Here is a 17,204-nt window from a genome sequence, read left to right as displayed (position 1 = left end):
GGTGGGGTCGGACCACCTCGTAAACGGCCCTCCTCCTGGTGCTCTTGGTGAAACCAAGAGCAAGGGAGGTGGGAGATGCAGAGGAGGGTCTACCGTGTGGGACGACACACCGGCCCCCGAGGGCTTGCCAAGGGCAGACCTGGGGTCCGCCACACGCTGAGCGCTCACCACCCACTGAAGACACGCCAGCAGCTAGCCGGCAACTTCCTTCCTGACAGAAATATTAGGACTGACCCTCAGTAATGAATAGTAAAGGAAACGGATTTCAAATAATGGAACAGTTTAAGACATACTGAGGCACTGCCTCTGCCTTCAAAGAGCTTAGACTTCTCTCTTGAGCAAGGCACGTCACTGTGCTCTTTGCCAACCCAGCAGGAAGCGGCCTAAAGGGTACAGTGCGCCGAAGGGAATGGACCTCACCTCTTGCTCTCCTCCTTCTCCAGCAGCAGACTCCGGGACAGGCACTGGGCCAGGAGCTCCTGGGCAGAGGCTCCGCGCATCAGATCCTGCGTGCTGGGAACCCGTCCCTCCGGACCACGCTCCACACTCCTCTTCCCTTTCTGGTGCACATGCAGTAACGGAGCAGGAAACGTGTTTGCAGCAGGATGAAAAGACTTTATCCCCAAACTGTAAGTACATGTTTTGAAATGATTACGGTCGGGAAAGAGAGGGAGAAGGGTTCCTCCAGCATCAGGAGTGGGGGTGTAGACACCCAGACACCGAGAGTCCCAGACCTCGCCTAGTTCCGGATTCCCTGGGGGTCAGGCTCAGGCACAGAGGGTGGGCAGCCGGCGCGCAGAGCTTGTGTCCTACGAGTTTTGTTTCCCATCCCAGGGCTATCAGCAAGGTCTCTAGTCTCCCTTCATACTGGCAGGGTTCTTACTTTTACATTTAGCTTTTAAATCCATGTGTAAGTAACAGTCACGAACAGCGGGAGAAAAGGCATCTACTGTTTCTTCTAACTGGGCCAATCCCGGACCTGCGGCACGTGTGGCTGTTTCTGGACTTCTGACCTATTTGCTGCAACTTTGCTCTATGCTCTGATGTTGCGCACAGCACACCCTCCGCATTATTCAAAGTTTTCTCAACAACTGCTGCACATTTTCTCATCCTGATGAATCTGAGAATTAACTCGTCAAGACCAGGGGGATAAATCCTTTTGGGTCTTGGGTTAGAAACGCCCTGACTGGACAGTTTGAGAACCGACATCCTCCTAGCACTGCATCTTCCCTTCCACAGAGCTAGCTGGCCTCTCACGTACTCAGGTTTTCTCTGTACCTTCAAGGCCCTGAGCCCCCCTCACAGGGAGTTAGTGCCTTTCCTGGGTCGGTTTATGTCTGTAGGTTAGGGGTTTGCTGCTCTGAGTGACGATGTGCGCCTACCACCGGCCCATCGGTCTGATCCGCTTGCTGAACCCTCGATAGTTCTAAGGATGTAACCGTTCATTTTCTTGAACTGACTGTTTTACTGACTGGAAATGACAGTTCCTACCACCTTTCAATATTTAAGCCATCTTATCGGTGTCCCTGCACTGGGCAGCATCTCAGGACGACAGTGACTCAGTGACATCAGAGCAGCTCAGGGTGGTTCTGACGTCAGTGTTTCTAACATCTTAGTAAGAAGGAATTTCTTTGGGGGGGTACCTTTATAGTAGAAAACCTTATCAAGCTAAAGATATTTTTTACCCAAGTTTAATAAGAAATTGTATTAGGAATGAGTATAAATTGGGGTGGGAGGGTATAAATTTTAAGAAAAGCATTTAAACACTGAAATGATCACTGTTTTTCTGCTATGACAGCAAATTACATGAGATTAGATTTCTGTTGATGTGGTTTATTTATCCTGGGATAAACCCTAACTGTGAGGTTTTTCTTATGTATTACCAGATTACATGTGCTAAGACGTTTTATTCAGTGCTTTCAAGCCAGGTTTGTAAGTCAGATGAGATGTCAGCTTTCTTCTATCTACCCTCTGCTGGCTCTGTTATGATTTCAGAGTCAGGTCTGTCTGCTAAATGAGATGCCTGCATGAGAAGGATCTGGCCCTCGAGTATTTGTCGGAATACACACAGTGGGCTAGATTCCGTGTGTAGAACATTCACGTTCTGTTTATGTGTTCTGGAGGAGAATCACCCAGTTTGCTCTGCCAGCTGTCAAGACAGAAAGACACAACGGACACGGATCTCACCGCTCCTGACTCAGATGTAGCTCCTTCTGTGTCTGCATTCTGGCTTGTTCCCACGACAAAGGAATGTCATATCTTTTCAAATGGTTTTTAAAAAAATATACACATATCTGACCATCTTCACTCAGAGCCTCTGAAATTACAACACAAAAACAATTGAGAAAAGAATATCAAAAGAGCAACAAGTGACCACTTGAAATCTGCTTACAGACACTGACTTAAGGACAAACCCTACTAATTAATCAAAGTCACACAACTGTGTGACTCCCATGCTCGACCAAACATGTACCAGTGCCCGTGGGTCATTTAGGGTTCACACAGGCTCATGTGTGAGCCTGGCTCACGACTGCTCGGAGTCAACAAAATCTAACTTAGAGCCAGCCAAGGGGTCCATGTCAGGGAGGATGTCTAGGTTCTCCTGGAACATTCTTTGCTCCTCCAGATGGTTACAGTCTCCTGGAAGTCACTGGCCTGACGGGGAGTCCTATGGAAAGGAAGGCCGTGACCCCACAGAAAAAGAAACAAACATCAAGTAAACGCCTTTCTTTGCTGAAACTGGACGAGGTCAGTCTCCTAGGAGGTGACCCTAGCACCGAGGACTAACTACCTGATGTGACGGGAAGCCTGGGGGGTGTCCAGTCCCTCAGCTTGTGGTTGATGCACAGAGAGATGACATCATCCCATGGGATCTCGGCAACCGAGGGCCCTGTCCCCTGACCCAGGGGATGGCTCTTGCTCCTCCACCTGCGGTAGGTTCTGCAGAGCAGGTTTTCCACCTGGGACTGTAGGACAGGCTGCGTCTGGCGAGAGCTGGGGATCTGCGAGGCATACTGGATGACCATGGAGCACATGGGGAGCCAGGGCGCTGGAAAGAAAGCATCTCCACAGTTACCAGGTTTGGCCAAAGTGTACGCAGGCACTACACAGAATGTTCTCATTCTACATTTTCTTAGAAAAATACAAATGTGGGATCCCTGGGTGGCGCAGTGGTTTAGCGCCTGCCTTCGGCCCAGGGCGTGATCCTGGAGACCCGGGATCGAATCTCACATCGGGCTCCCAGTGCATGGAGCCTGCTTCTCCCTCTGCCTGTGTCTCTGCCCCTCTCTCTCTCTCTGTGACTATCATAAATAATAATAAAAAAAATAAAAAAGAAAAAAAAGAAAAAAAAATACAAATGTGAGGGCGCCTAGATGACTCAGGCATCTGCCTTTGGCTCAGGTCATGATCTCAGGATCCTGGAATCGAGCCCCGGAGTCAGGCTCCCGGCTCTCTGCTTCTCCCTCTGCCCCCAATCCCCCACTTGCGCACAATCTCTATCACTTGCTCTCTTTCAAATAAATTATAAAATCTTTAAAAAGAGAGAGAGAGAGAGAGAAAGAGAAAGACAACCGTGAATTTGAGAAGTTTGCTTTTGAATTTGAATACAAGAGAACTGGAGCTGTTGAGGGAGAGACCACATCCCAGGAAGAGCTGCAGTCGCCCTGGACAAAACATACAACAGAGTCCACCCTAGAGGCTCTGACCATACAGCCCTGTGGTTGCCCCAGAAATCTGTATTTTGAGCAGCCAACCGGGCAGCTCTGGGCTTCTCTTGGGGAACCCTGCCCTAGCTCACTGCTGTGTGATCTGCTTCCCTCTGGGTTTCTGCAGGAACAAGCAACTCCTGGACCTCCTGACAGCCACACCCCGAAGTCCAGAAGGGCACCTGAGGCCTCCGTTCCACAAGGGCCCAGAAGAGAGTGGCCCTGCCACGGCCACATGCAGTGCCCCATATGTAGCATACCCCTCATTCCCTCCTAGCAGAGTCAACAATGGAAGGGATGACCTCCTTGCCCAGCCCCAGGAGACCTACAGTGCTCATCAATGCAGCGTCATCTGGGCACCACCAGAGGAAGGAACACTGGTGCCGAGCAGCACTGTCATGGCGCCAGCAGAGCCAGCAGTGTAGGTGGGGCTGCACGGTCTCCTTGCCCTGGGCCCCCACACTCTGTGGCAAAGGCAGGACAGAACCTGCTTCTATTAAAAAACTACAGGCCAGGCCTTGGGTTTAGTGTCCCTCCCAACACCACTCGCCACCTCCTTCCTCGGCTGTGCGGACACCCGCAGACTGCTGTACGGGTGGTGAAGAGCCAACAGCCCTACACAGACCCCCAGCCTTGTCTGACGCCTGACCCGAAAGGCAGGTGCAAGCAGGTCCAGTGTGGGGACAAGGAGGGAGGACACAGCAACCTCACACGGTGCCCAGTACCTGCCAGACTGTCAGTACAGTAAGAAAGGGAACAGGAGCCTGGCCGCCCCTCCTTCCTCCCCAGCCAGGACCCCTCAGCATGGGCACGTACCCCCCGGGGGAGGGAGGTCCATCTGCGGAAGCTGGAAGCTGAGCACAGCCTGCCTCAGCCAGGCCAGGTGCTCCGGGGTGTTCCAGTGAAGGTGAGGAAGCAGCCGGCTGCCCCCGGCCTCAGCGAACTCGGTCACAGGCCAGGACAGGTCGCACAGCTGTTCAGAGGACACCAGGGAGGCCAGGAAGTGCAGTACGCTGTTGAACAGCTCGATGATGGCTCCGGGCTCCTGCGACATCAGGCCGCCCTGCCGCCTCTCCCTTCTGTCGTGGAAAAACCGCCCACTGAACTCACGGCCAATGCCATCTTCCACGTACTGAATGAGCGTCTGGCAGCAAAGGTCGAGGGAACAGGGGCAGTGGGAGACAAGCCACTGCACGGCCCATGAAACCTGAGACACAGAGAAGAGGTGCGGTGGACAATCCATCCTGTTTCCTGAAAGGGCCCCTCCCACAGCTGCCACGGCAGGTGCCACAGGGAGCACCAGCTCGTCAACCACACCTGGAAGCAGGCAGAAGTGTCCCCTGCAGCTGAGTGCAGGCTCTAAGGGCCCGCAGAGGGGTTCCAGGTCCCGTCCTACCCCAGGACTACAGCCTGCAGGTCAGGGCTGCAAGTGCTCCACCCCGACGGAAACCGGTCCTGAGCACGGTCTTGGCGTACCCAGGATGAAAGCCCGGCCTCCCCGTGCTCCGGGGGACCTGCATCTCCTGCACGCCCACTGCTCTCCCACCCCGCTCTTCTCCCTGCAGTTGCTTTCACTGTAACACCAGCACTGCTTTCCCTAAACTGACAGTTACAACAAAACCTCTAGAGAAATGTGCATGAACAATTTAACTGGTTGCAGACAGCAAGACCGCGGGCAGATTTTATCTTATTCTGATTCCTGCTTTTATTTTTGACAGACAGAAAGCTGTCTGTCAAAACATGAAAGTTAAAAATCCAAGCAGTAATACATACCACATTCAAGACAGAACAAAAGGGGACAACTGAACGACCTTACTGGGCCTTTAGAAACGAGGAAGCCTTACCTTAGTTGTGCCTTGTAAATCGTTAATGGAATCAGGGATCTCAATAACGGTATAATCTGAAATCAGCTTAGCTGAGACCAAATCCTGCAGCATCAGACCTTCGACAGAAAAACAAGCAGAGGTGACCTGTCTTCTGCTTCAGCGTGCAGACAGACTAACACACCTCCCCGCGCTGACCCCACTCCCCGCGCCCAGGCACCGCTCCCCCTCACCACCACCCCCCCCCCCCCCCGCCACCACTTCCTGAGACCAGGGGCTTGACCCGTTTATTAAATATGCTAGTTCATCAACAAAAGGCCTTCACAAACCATCTTCCACTTCCTTGTCCATGGTGTCCCCTCCTGGGCTAGGTATAAGGACCACTAGGGGAAGTGCAGGCTGGAAGGGCTTGGCCTGGAGGAGCTGCTTCAGCTGCAGCAACGCGGAGAGCCAGTACACGTCCTCCTCCGCCATGTCCTCGCTCTCCACTTTAGGGGGAAGCAGCAGCATGAGCCCACTGGCGCCCAGGAGCTCCTTCTGCGTCTCCACAGCATCGAGGACGCAGTCGCTGAGAGCACCGTGAGCCACCTGCAGCAACATGTAGGCCATCAGGAGGGACATACCAGGGGACCAACCAGCAGAACAAGAGCAACCAAATGCTCACGGCTCTCTAGGCTGCCCTCCCTCCATGAGGCTGCAAATGAGTGCAAGAAACAGTCAGGTCAAAAGATAATTCAGCCTCTACAGGAACTGTTTGAAGAGGTTATTCTTAACAATCACCCTTAAACAGGTATAAAAATAGGTAAGCCCAAAATACAAACAAGCCAGGTAAGCCCAAGATGACAGGGCATAAAGGCAAACCAGCAGCAAACAAGGGATCCTGACCAGTTTCCAGAAAGCATCATGGAGACGGGAACAACCACTGCATTAAGAAAACAGAGGAAGCTAGACCTGAAGACCTAGAGATGTAGGTACGGGAGGCACCAGGCCTGTTGAGCCTGCAAAGCTCCGAGCACTCAGACCCAGAAGCACCAAGAGCCAGAGGCAAGGTTCGGGACCACATGGCCAAGTCACGCACACAGCAGTGCCCTCCAGGTCACCTGCCCACCTACAGGCGGCCTCTAAGTACAATCTGCCCCCTGCAGGCGTCCTATGCTGAGAAGATGCAGACACTTAGCACTGGCCATGCCCTACATGTCCCAAGAGGAAGAGCCAAGATGAATCCTTTCCAAAGAAACCAAACAGTGCAAGAGACTCATCGACCCTGACATCTGAAGGTAGCTCCCCAAAAAGGTGGGCTTGCTATTCAGTTACTCTGTACCCCACCCCAAGCACACAGCTTATGAGCAGCCTTTAAGGGCCTCATTCAGGTACAGGCAGCCTCAGAGAACGTGTCTGAGGAGAGCCTCCAACGTGATAGAGAGACTAGAATAACAAAGAAAAGGAAATCCAAAGGAAACAGATAACGCATGGGGCATAAGAAAACTCAGACCTCAAAAATCCTAATTTCCTCTGATGATGCATCCAAAAATAGTCATCAGATGATGTGATAAACTCAAATAAGGATGAGAACGAGGAAATCAAACGATATCCACGGAACAGAAAACTCAATAGACCATCTGGAATATAAAAATCAGTGATTCTCCCAGAGCACAATATTTAAAAACAAGACAAAAACTAGGAGAGAAAGGATAAGAAGCTCAGAGGATTAAGTGAGGAGATCTACCATGTGTCTCGAGAGAGCTCAGCAGAGCACAGAAAGAGGAGGAGCCCATGTGGCACCACGACACAACAACGTCCCCCGAGGGAGCGCACGGAGTCAGCAGCAGGCACGCCTCAGTGGATTTTCAGAACCCCAGAAACAGAGCAGCCTTCTAAAGAAAAACAGAACCAGGCCACAGAGAAAAGAACAAGAATCGCCTCAAACATCTCAACAGCAACTCTGGATGGAGCAAAACTGGAAGGAAAAACCTTTCAATCCACACTTCTATAAACCCAGTTAAACCACAAAGGACACGTGAAGGTTAACACACATTGAGAGTCAGGGGGCAAGGAAACTCTATTCCCACAGATCGTTTCTTTGGAAGAAACTGGAAGATGCATCCCACCAAACAGGAAACAAAAAACAGCTGCTGCTGTCAACGGCAAGCCGGGGTAAGCACTTGTAGGAGTCAGGTGGGACCTAACAGCTCACTTCACCCACAGGGGCAATTTATCCTAACTTCTCGGAGGTCAGGAGCCTCTATGCTCTTCAGTAGGAGAGAGATCATAAGGTCTCATTCACGTGTGGAATTTACAAAACAAATGAGCAAAGGGGGAAAAAAATAAAAGAGAGAGAGAGACAAACCAAGAAACAGACTCTTAACTGCAGAGAACAAACTCATGGTCACCAGAGCGGAGGGTGGTGAAAGAGGTGATGGGGTAAGGAGTGCACTTGTCATGATGAAATAAATATGTAAGTAAAATAACACAAAATAACATAAAACAGATACAAGCAAGCAGGAGAGGGAGAGGGGAGGATGACAGTCGTAATTTGGGATATAAACCAGGGAGGAGGCGTGCTTGACACTCCCCCCCACCCCACGGCTTCCTTCTACACTGGGACATTAGCTCCTGAGAACGGGGATGGATCTCTGTTGCCTTCTGCTATACCCCCGTACCTGGAATACTGCTTGAGACAAGAGAAGTCACTCAGTAAATACTTGTGAAATGCGTACCGGAGTGAATGGTGAGGAATGCAGTGTGACTTCTGAAGGAGAGAGGCTCTCTCTCCAAGAGGTACAAGCCAGCCACAGACTGATTAAAAACCAAAACAAACAAAGCAAAAACTATGGAAAGGGGAGGAAATGAACAAAGTGAAAATCAGGAAAGCTCAGCGAGCAGAGACCCTATGGATGTTATTAGACATATAAACAACATGAAGTATTAAAGACAAAAAAAAAAAGAGGGCCCCTAAGAGCACTCATACACAAGGCACTTGCCCAAGGTCACAGTCAGCAGGGGGAGGAACAGGACCACGTAACTGGTACGGAGACCCGAGTGGCGGTCAGCCCAGACGGGAGTAAGAAGACTCCTTTGTCAAAGGAAGGGATAAGGTGAAGTGACCGAGCATCTGGAAAACCCTACAAAGTTTTTTTTTTTTTCCTACAAAGTTATATACAGTCCACACACTAGCACATTTGGGTAAAAATTAGTAAGAGATATAGAAAAAATTATGTAAGTGAGAAAATAAAGCAACTATTACTTGCAAAAAAAAAAAAATAGTAAGAGGAGATGTAGTCACAGAACACTTGTGACTGCGGCAATCAGCAGTCACACAGCTAATAAGATGTGACCCCACTCTCTGAGGTAAGACAAAGTGATGATGTAGCCGCCCTGGAATTTGGGGAAGGCTGGGTAGAACCAGGATATGAGAGTTCATTCCTCACCTGGCATGGGGTGCAGCCACGAAGACAGCCCCCAGGATCCCAGCTCCCAGTGCCAATGCCCTTCAACAATCCCCTGCCCTGACTCGTTTGTAACAGAATCAGTAAAATAAAAAATAAATGGAAAAAAAATGGGAGGGGCGCCTGGGTGGCTCAGTCGATGAAACATCTGCCTTCAGCTCATGATCTCGGGGTCTTGGGATCAAGCCCCATGTCGGGCTCCTTGCTTAGCAGTGAATCTGCTTCTCCATCTGCCTGCTTGTGCTCTCTCCCTCCCTCTCTCTCTCTCAAATAAATCACAACAAATTATGGGGATCCCTGGGTGGCTCAGCGGTTTCGCGCCTGCCTTTGGCCCAGGGCGCGATCCTGGAGACCCGGGATCGAGTCCTGCGTCGGCTCCCGGCATGGAGCCTGATTCTCCCTCTGCCTGTGTCTCTGCCTCTCTCTCTCTCTGTCTATCATAAATCAATCAATCAATCTTAAAAAAAAATAAATAAGTAAAAAATAAATTACAACAAATTAAATTTAAATTAAACTAAAATTTTAAAAAGGCAGAATCAGACAAAAGTGACAGGATGTTGCCTCTAAGATTAGGTTAAAGAGACTGTCTTATTCTGCTGATGGCAGGCAGCTGCCTTAGCGAGAGGCCCCAGCCACAGCTGGCAAGGATGTGAATCCTGCCAACAACCACAAGAGGAAGATTGAAAATGGATCTTTCCTCAGTCAAGTTTTGAGATGAGACCAGAGCTTTGCTTACATCATGATCCCACCTTGTGAGAAACCCTGAGCTACAGGACCCAACTAAACCACACCTACACTTCTGACCCACAGAAACTATAAATAATAAATGTTTGCTATTTTAAGTTGCTAAGTCTGGGGGCAATTTGTTGTATAACAATAGATATATTTTAATGTGAAATCAGTAGAAAACATCTAAAGTAGCTAAGTTGAGAAATAGCAGCGTAAGTATGTGATTTGGAAATACAACAGAAATTAAGCCCTGGCCCCTAAGCAGCCTAAGGTGACCTCTGAAAATGGTTCACAACTCACTTGACCCAGAAAAACCTACAAAATCATGCAAATCAAGAGGTTCAAATCTTTGTGTTCACATTAAGGACACGTGTGAAACTGCCCAGGCCATCAAGGGTATGCAAATCCGAAAAGCCACCAAGTATGTGAAAGATGTCACTTTGCAGCAGCAGTGTGTGCCGTTTCCTTGCTGTGATGATGGAGCTGGCAGGTGTGCCCAGGCCAAACAGTTGGGCTGGACCAGGGTCAGTGGCCCAAGAAGCATGGTACTTCACGTGCTTGAAAATGCGGAGAGTAATGCTGAATGTAAGGGCTGAGATGTAGATTCTCTGATCACTGAGCACATCCAGGTGAATAAAGCCCCCAAGATGCAGCGCAGAGCAGAGCGTACAGGACTCATGGTTGGATTCACCCACTCATGAGCTGGGGATAGGAGCTAGGAGAGGGGTAGGCAAGGGCTGCTGTCTCATTATAAATTGTAAGATGTTATCTGACTTTTAAACTACATTTAAGTATTACTTTGATTAAAAGACAAAAGAATTGGGATGCCTGGGCGGCTCAGTGGTTGAGTGTCTGCCTTTGGCCCAGGGCGTGACCCTAGGGTCCCAGGATCAAGTCCTGCACTGGGCTCCCTGCAGGGAGCCTGCTTCTCCCTCTGCCTGTGTCTCTGCCTCTCTCTCTCTGTGTCTCTCATGAATAATAAAATCTTTAAAAGAAAAAGAAAGACTTAAGAATAAAGGCAAGAGGAACAACAAACTCACTGTTCAGCTGGTGAACCAAAACATGACCGTCACCTCTGAATAGTGACAGCATAGATAGCTATCATCTTTATGCTTCCTCTATATTTCCTTGTATTTCTATACTTTCACACATACATTACTTTTACAATTAGGAAATAAATAGTTATCAAAACGGAAAAACAGGCACTTATAGGATTCTAATAATGTCTGGCAGTGAGCGAAATAAGAAAATCACAGAAGCAAACACACATGATTCTTACCCACCTTTATGCAGATGTTGACAGCAACAGTCTGATCCCCTATGCTGCTGAGCGCATGAAATAGAGCGAGTGTCTGAATCCCCCCAGGCTCGCTGCCTGTGTCATCCATGGAGCCGTCACCTCCCATGAACTTGACTTGTAACCAGTTTGCTAAAATTCTGTGAATAAAAGAAAATAAAAATTAAAAAAAGATTTTTTAAAAAAGGTTTTATTTATTTATTTAAACATGATGGGGATCCCTGGGTGGCTCAGCAGTTTAGCGCCTGCCTTTGGCCCGGGGCGCGATCCTGGAGTCACGGGATCGAGTCCCATGTCGGGCTCCTGGCATGAAGCCTGCTTCTCCCTCTGCCTGTGTCTCTGCCCCTCTCTCTCTATGTCTATCACAAATAAATAAATTAATTAATTAAAAAAAAGAAAAACATGAGAGACACAGAGAGAAGCAGAGACACAGGAGGAGAAGCAGGCTCCATGCAGGGAGCCCGATGTGGGACTCGATCCCGGGTCTCCAGGATCACACCCTAGGCCAAAGGTGGCACTAAACCGCTGAGCCACCCAGGGATCCCAAGATTTTAATTCTAAATGTAACCTATAAAGATTTTTAGGAAAACTTAGGAAGGGAACTACCATACAGATGTGGGCTGACAGACATCAACTGTGATGGACTTCCCTAAACCCCATGTTAATCAAGGATCAACTACATACACACTCCACAGAATCAAATTTCATGCCTGAGCTCTTGAAGATTATTGGGATGTACATTTCTTAGAGAATAAACTTATTTAGCAAATCAGAACACAGCTGTTTTGTTCTAAGAAATGAATCATGATTTAAATACTTTTAAAATACTGCAACTCTCCTCTTTGCTCAGATGTCTTACAAACTGGATGACCTTTTCTTTAGCTTGCATGTGTTTCAACAGTAACTGCTAAAGAAGGAATGTATTCAGAGAACTTAGTACCCTTGAACACTGCTAACAGGAATGGAAAATGGGTGCAGCTACTGTGGAAAACAGTCGGGCAATTCTTCAAGGACTTTTAAACATAAAGTTACCTCACAACCTAGCAATTCCACTCCTAGGTATGTAACAAACACAACTGCAAACATCTGTCCACACAAACACATACACATGAATGCTCAGAGCAGCATTATTCATAATAACCAGAGAGCGGAAACCACCCAGATGCCCATCAACTGACGAAAGATAAACTGTGCTATATTCATACAATGGAATATTATTCAGCCACAAATAAAGAATGAAGGGCTGATACTGCTACAAGATGAAACCCAGAAAACAGGATGGCTGAGTGAAAGGTGCCAGTCACAGGTCTACACATAGTAGGCCTCCGTTCATATAGGAAAACACATAGAAGATAGAGACAGTAGTGGTTTCTGGGAACTAATGACAGGGAGGAATGATGAGTAACTGCTGATGGATACGGGATTTCCTTGTAGGTAAAACATGTTCCAGAATTAGTGCTGATAGTTGTACCACTCTGTGAATATGAAAAACCAGTGAAACCGACTTTAGATGGGTGAAATGTATCATGTAAATTACATTGTCAATAAAGTTGTTAAAAAAGAAAAGTAACAGGGATCCCTGGGTGGCGCAGCGGTTTGGCGCCTGCCTTTGGCCCAGGGCGCAATCCTGGAGACCCGGGATCGAATCCCACATCAGGCTCCCAGTGCATGGAGCCTGCTTCTCCCTCTGCCTGTGTCTCTGCCTCTCTCTCTCTCTCTCTCTCTCTCTCTGTGACTATCATAAATAAATAAAAATTAAAAAAAAAAAAAAAAAGAAAAGAAAAGTAACATGTTCTGCTTTAAAGTGATTTCTGGACTACAAAGCTGTGATTATCAAGACAGTGTGGTACTGACATAAAAAGAGACACACAGATCAATGGAACAGAATAGAGAACCCAGGAATGGGCCCTCAACTCTACGGTCAACTCATCTTCGACAAAGCAGAAAAGACCATCCACTGGGAAAAGGACAGTCTCTTCAATAAATGGTGCCGGGGAAATTGGGCAGCCACATGCATGAGAATGAAACTGGACCACTCTCTTTTACCATACACAAAGATAAGCTCAAAATGGATGAAAGATCTAAATGTGAGACAAGATTCCATCAAAATCCTAGAGGAGAACACAGGTAACACCCTTTTTGAACTCGGCCACAGTAACTTCTTCCAAGATACATCCATGAAGGCAAGGGAAACAAAAGCAAAAATGAACTATTGGGACTTAAGATAAAAAAGCTTCTGCACAGCAAAGGAAGCAGTCAACAAAACTAAAAACTTACAGAACGGGAGAAGATATGTGCAAATCACATATCAGATAAAGGGCTCGTATCCAGGATCTATAAAGAACTTATCAAACAACACCCAAGAAATGAACAATCCAGTCAAGAAATGGGCAGAAGGTGTGAGCAAACACGTCTCCAGAGGAGACCCACACGGGACCCCAGACACGCGGAAAGATGCTCCACGTCCCTCGGCATCAGGGAGACACACACCAAATCCACGTAGGACCCCCACCCCGTCAGGACGGCCACCATCAGGAGGCAACAGGTGTGGGGAGAATGTGGAGAAAGGGGAGTCTCTCTGCTGCTGTGGGAACGCAGGCGGGGGGGCCACCGTGGGGACCTCGAGGAGTTGGACGGGCAGGGGGCCTCGAGGCGTCGGACACGGAGCTGCCCTCCGACCCGGCAATTGCACTGCTGGGTACTGACCCTGCAGCCCAGAGGCGGTGAGCTGCAGGGGCACCTGCACCCCCGCGTTCCCAGCGGCCGTGTCCACGGGGGCCGCGCTGCGGGAGGAGCCTCGATGTCCACGGACAGATGCTGGAGGGAGGAGACGTGGTCCCTGCACATCCCGGGTGTCACTCAGCCATCAGAGGGGGGAGATCTCGCCATTTACATGGACATGGGGGGAGCCGGAGGGCGTGATGCCGAGGGGGGCGAGTCGGCCAGGGAGAGACATGATCGCACGGCCTCCCTCATACTGGGACTAGAGGAAATAGTGAAAGGGATTATAAGGGAAAGGAGGGGAAGTGAGTGGGAAAAATTAGAGGGAGACAAAATGAGAGACTCCTAACTCTGGGAAGCAAACAAAGGGTTGCAGAAGGTGGGGGGATGGGGTAGCTGGCTGACAGGCACTGAGGAGGGCACTTGATGGGGTGAGCACTGGTTATCATACTGTATGCTGGCAAACTAAATTTAAATTTTAAGAAATTTTTAAGGGACACCCTGGTGGCTCAGCGGTTGAGCATCTGCCTTCAGCCCAGGGCGTGATCCTGGAGTCCTGGATCGAGTCCCACATCAGGCTCCCTGCATGGAGCCTGCTCCTCCCTCTGCCTGTCTCTGTCTCTCTCTCTGTGTCTCTCATGAATAAATAAATAAAATCTAAAAAAAATAAATTAATTAAATTTTTTTAAAAAGTGATTTCTGGAAGCAGTCTGGTTATAGAAAATAATGCCATGTTAATTTCTTGAATTTCTTTTTTAAAAAATGCCAGTTTTTTTCTTAAAAAAAAAAAAAAGGGAGGGGGACTACAGCAAACACACTATAAATGGTCTTCCCCAAGAATCTGAATGAAGTGGGCTCTAATCAATACACCTCAGCATAGCTTTAGATGAGCATCAACTCTTAAATGCTTTTGCACATAAACTATTATCCCGTTTACAGAATAAAAATTTTAAAAATCTAAAGTGTCAACTTCAAGCCATAAACAGAACAGGCCACAAGTCCCTGACGCCTGATGCTTTCAGAAGTCACTCTGCCTCCAGAGGTCACTTTCTCAACCTCACAGCCCAAAGAGGGAACCCTTTCCTGACCTGCCAGGGCTCCCTGGGCCCTGCTCTTCTCCATCAGGCAACACCAGCACCAGCTTCCAAAATACACGCTCCCGCCTCCCAGGGAGATGCTTGGCCACGAGGGACGGCAGGTCCAGGGGCACCCATGCCGCGTCACTGGAAGGGACAGAGCACAGGGGGTGAGCCAGGGCACAAGCCCCAGGCAGGAGAAGCACGCACACCGGGGCACAGCAGACCTCAGCAGTTGCTTGTAGAAGTGCTGAACCTTCATCTGGTGTGCTGTCTGACTTCTGAGCCACCGTAACCTACGAAGAAAGGACACAGTGCGTGAGGCCAGCTCAGTGCCCGAGCAAGGAACCTGATAAATTCCTGCTGTTCTGAGTGGAAAATAACTGGTTAGTGGAGTCTCCTGATGGAGATGCTTAGGAGACTAAGAGAACTTTTTCTGATAAAGAAACTGATTAGTCACCAGACTCATTCATTAAACAAATATCAAGCACTTATCTATCATGTGTGAGCCATGGGAGATGAGCAGTACACAGACAAAATTCCACCCTCTACAACACTTCCACGGGGACAGAACCTCTACCAACGGATAAGGACAGTGTAAATCCACAAAGACCAGAAAACACACAGGTGATTCTAAGTAAGATTCCAGTACCAGGCCCTGAGTGTGTGAAGTAGAAAAGGCACACGAAATCAAGGCATGTAGTACGGGTCACACATCGGAACTGGAGGGGAAGACAGACTTCCAGAACAAAATCCTGCACCTATCTTCACTTTCTCTGATTCTACCCCTCTTCCCTCCAAATGCACACATTATTCCACGCTCCCCATAAAGCTGGGTGGGGCAGGGGCACATTGGGCAGCCATGGCAGGCTGAGTGCTGACCTGGTGCAGGAGATGCCTACTCTCCCTGCATGGCCCAAGTCCAGAAGGCCCTTGGCCAGGTTCTCCTCAGCAATGGGACACTCCGCACTGGGCACCAAGGTCCTCAGCCGGTCGTTGATATCCACACAGCAGGGGGCCGCTGGGAAGGCCCGCATCTGGCGCCTAAGTTTCTTCCGGGCCGCAACGGCTTCTCTCCACCTGGAAGATACACCAATATGTCACCCCTGTGCATATTGAAGTTTACTGAAAAGGACAGATGCAAAAATGCAGTCCAGCGCTAAAACACAGGGCAGCACACTTCCTGGCAATATGTGTAAGTCTTTTTCAGCAACAATCCTCAAACTGAAAAATGAATCAGAATTAAAACTAATACTCAGGCACAGGAAAGGCATGGTAACAGTTGAGTGGTGGTGAACAACAAAACCAGGGAAGCACCAAAGCTGAACAACCTTTGGACACCAATTTGGCAATATGGATACAAACCTAAGATACATACACACTCTGACCCAGCAAATACCACTGATAGGAATTATCTCCAGGTACATGTGTACCCGTGTGGAATGTTTGTAAAAAGACAGTCACTGCAGCACTCTGTCACAGCTAAAAAGAAAAGCCACGTGAAAGTCTCCCCCCTGAGAACTAGGCAGGTCACGTATGGTGCCACTGATACCTGGAAGAGTCCAGTATGCTGTGGTGGTTCGGCCTCCACCTGACCTCAAATGCAGTAAAGGCTAGCACAGAGCAGAGACGTGCTAAGTTTATGTTCATTATTTTCCTCCTTTTCTATAAGGTTATATTACTATATATAAACCTAAAACTACTTAATTTTTTATTTATGTTTATTTTTAATTTTTAAAAATATTTTATTTATTTATTCATGAGAGACGCAGAGGGAGGCAGAGACATGGGCAGAGGGAGAAGCAGGCTCTCTGCAGGGACCCCAGGGTCATGCCCTGAGCCAAAGGTAGACGCTCAACTGCTGAGCCACCCAGGTGTCCCAACTTAGTTTGAATATGCAGTCTGTATGTTGTATTTCCCTGAGAATTGCTTTTTTCACTATTTAATTATACTTTGGAAATTCATCCAGCTAGAATTTGTTTGCTCATTCATGGCTACCTCCCTGTGAGTAAACAACAGAAAACAACCTATAAATATTTGTCGCAATACAGAACAGCTCCCAATCTGATTCCATACTCATCCCCTTAGCATCTACTCTTTAGGAAGGAACACGTTTCGTGTGTTTGTGTGTCTGTGTGTGTGTAACTGACTATTTCTGAAAGTATCACCTTTATCAAAGGCTCTCCCCACGTGCATTCATTTCTTCTGTAAGGAGGATACATGACTCACCGCTGGAGATATTTGCAGAAGCACTGAAGTTCCTGGAGGGTCTCCTTTGCAGTCTGGAAAATTTCTTCCCCAAGAAACAGGTCCACCAGGTGGGCACAGACGTCCTCACAGCAACGGGCCACTCGGACCCTCTGGTCTGTCTCCACTGCACTCCTGCAGAAGAGGGCAATCAGGAT

The 17,204-nt window shown here is 48.5% G+C and overlaps 1 protein-coding gene across 2 annotated transcripts in view; it reads right to left on the bottom strand.

Annotated features, from left to right (window-relative positions):
• Positions 1–17,204, bottom strand: part of MCM3AP (minichromosome maintenance complex component 3 associated protein) — a 61,622-nt gene that overhangs the window by 4,073 nt on the left and 40,345 nt on the right. For both annotated transcript variants that reach the window (XM_072738489.1, XM_072738488.1), the window contains exons 17-27: positions 17,029–17,181; positions 15,682–15,879; positions 15,027–15,095; positions 14,812–14,946; positions 10,989–11,142; positions 5,860–6,118; positions 5,552–5,649; positions 4,524–4,914; positions 2,792–3,049; positions 2,188–2,317; positions 421–627 (exon numbers count right to left, since the gene is read on the bottom strand). In XM_072738489.1, coding sequence (XP_072594590.1) covers positions 421–627; positions 2,188–2,317; positions 2,792–3,049; positions 4,524–4,914; positions 5,552–5,649; positions 5,860–6,118; positions 10,989–11,142; positions 14,812–14,946; positions 15,027–15,095; positions 15,682–15,879; positions 17,029–17,181 — 2,052 coding nt within the window. The remainder of the gene's footprint in view (positions 1–420; positions 628–2,187; positions 2,318–2,791; positions 3,050–4,523; positions 4,915–5,551; positions 5,650–5,859; positions 6,119–10,988; positions 11,143–14,811; positions 14,947–15,026; positions 15,096–15,681; positions 15,880–17,028; positions 17,182–17,204) is intronic.

The sequence above is a fragment of the Vulpes vulpes genome, chromosome 15, assembly GCF_048418805.1.
Source record: "Vulpes vulpes isolate BD-2025 chromosome 15, VulVul3, whole genome shotgun sequence".
NCBI lineage: Eukaryota > Metazoa > Chordata > Mammalia > Carnivora > Canidae > Vulpes > Vulpes vulpes.
This window is presented reverse-complemented; position numbering and strand designations above follow the sequence as displayed.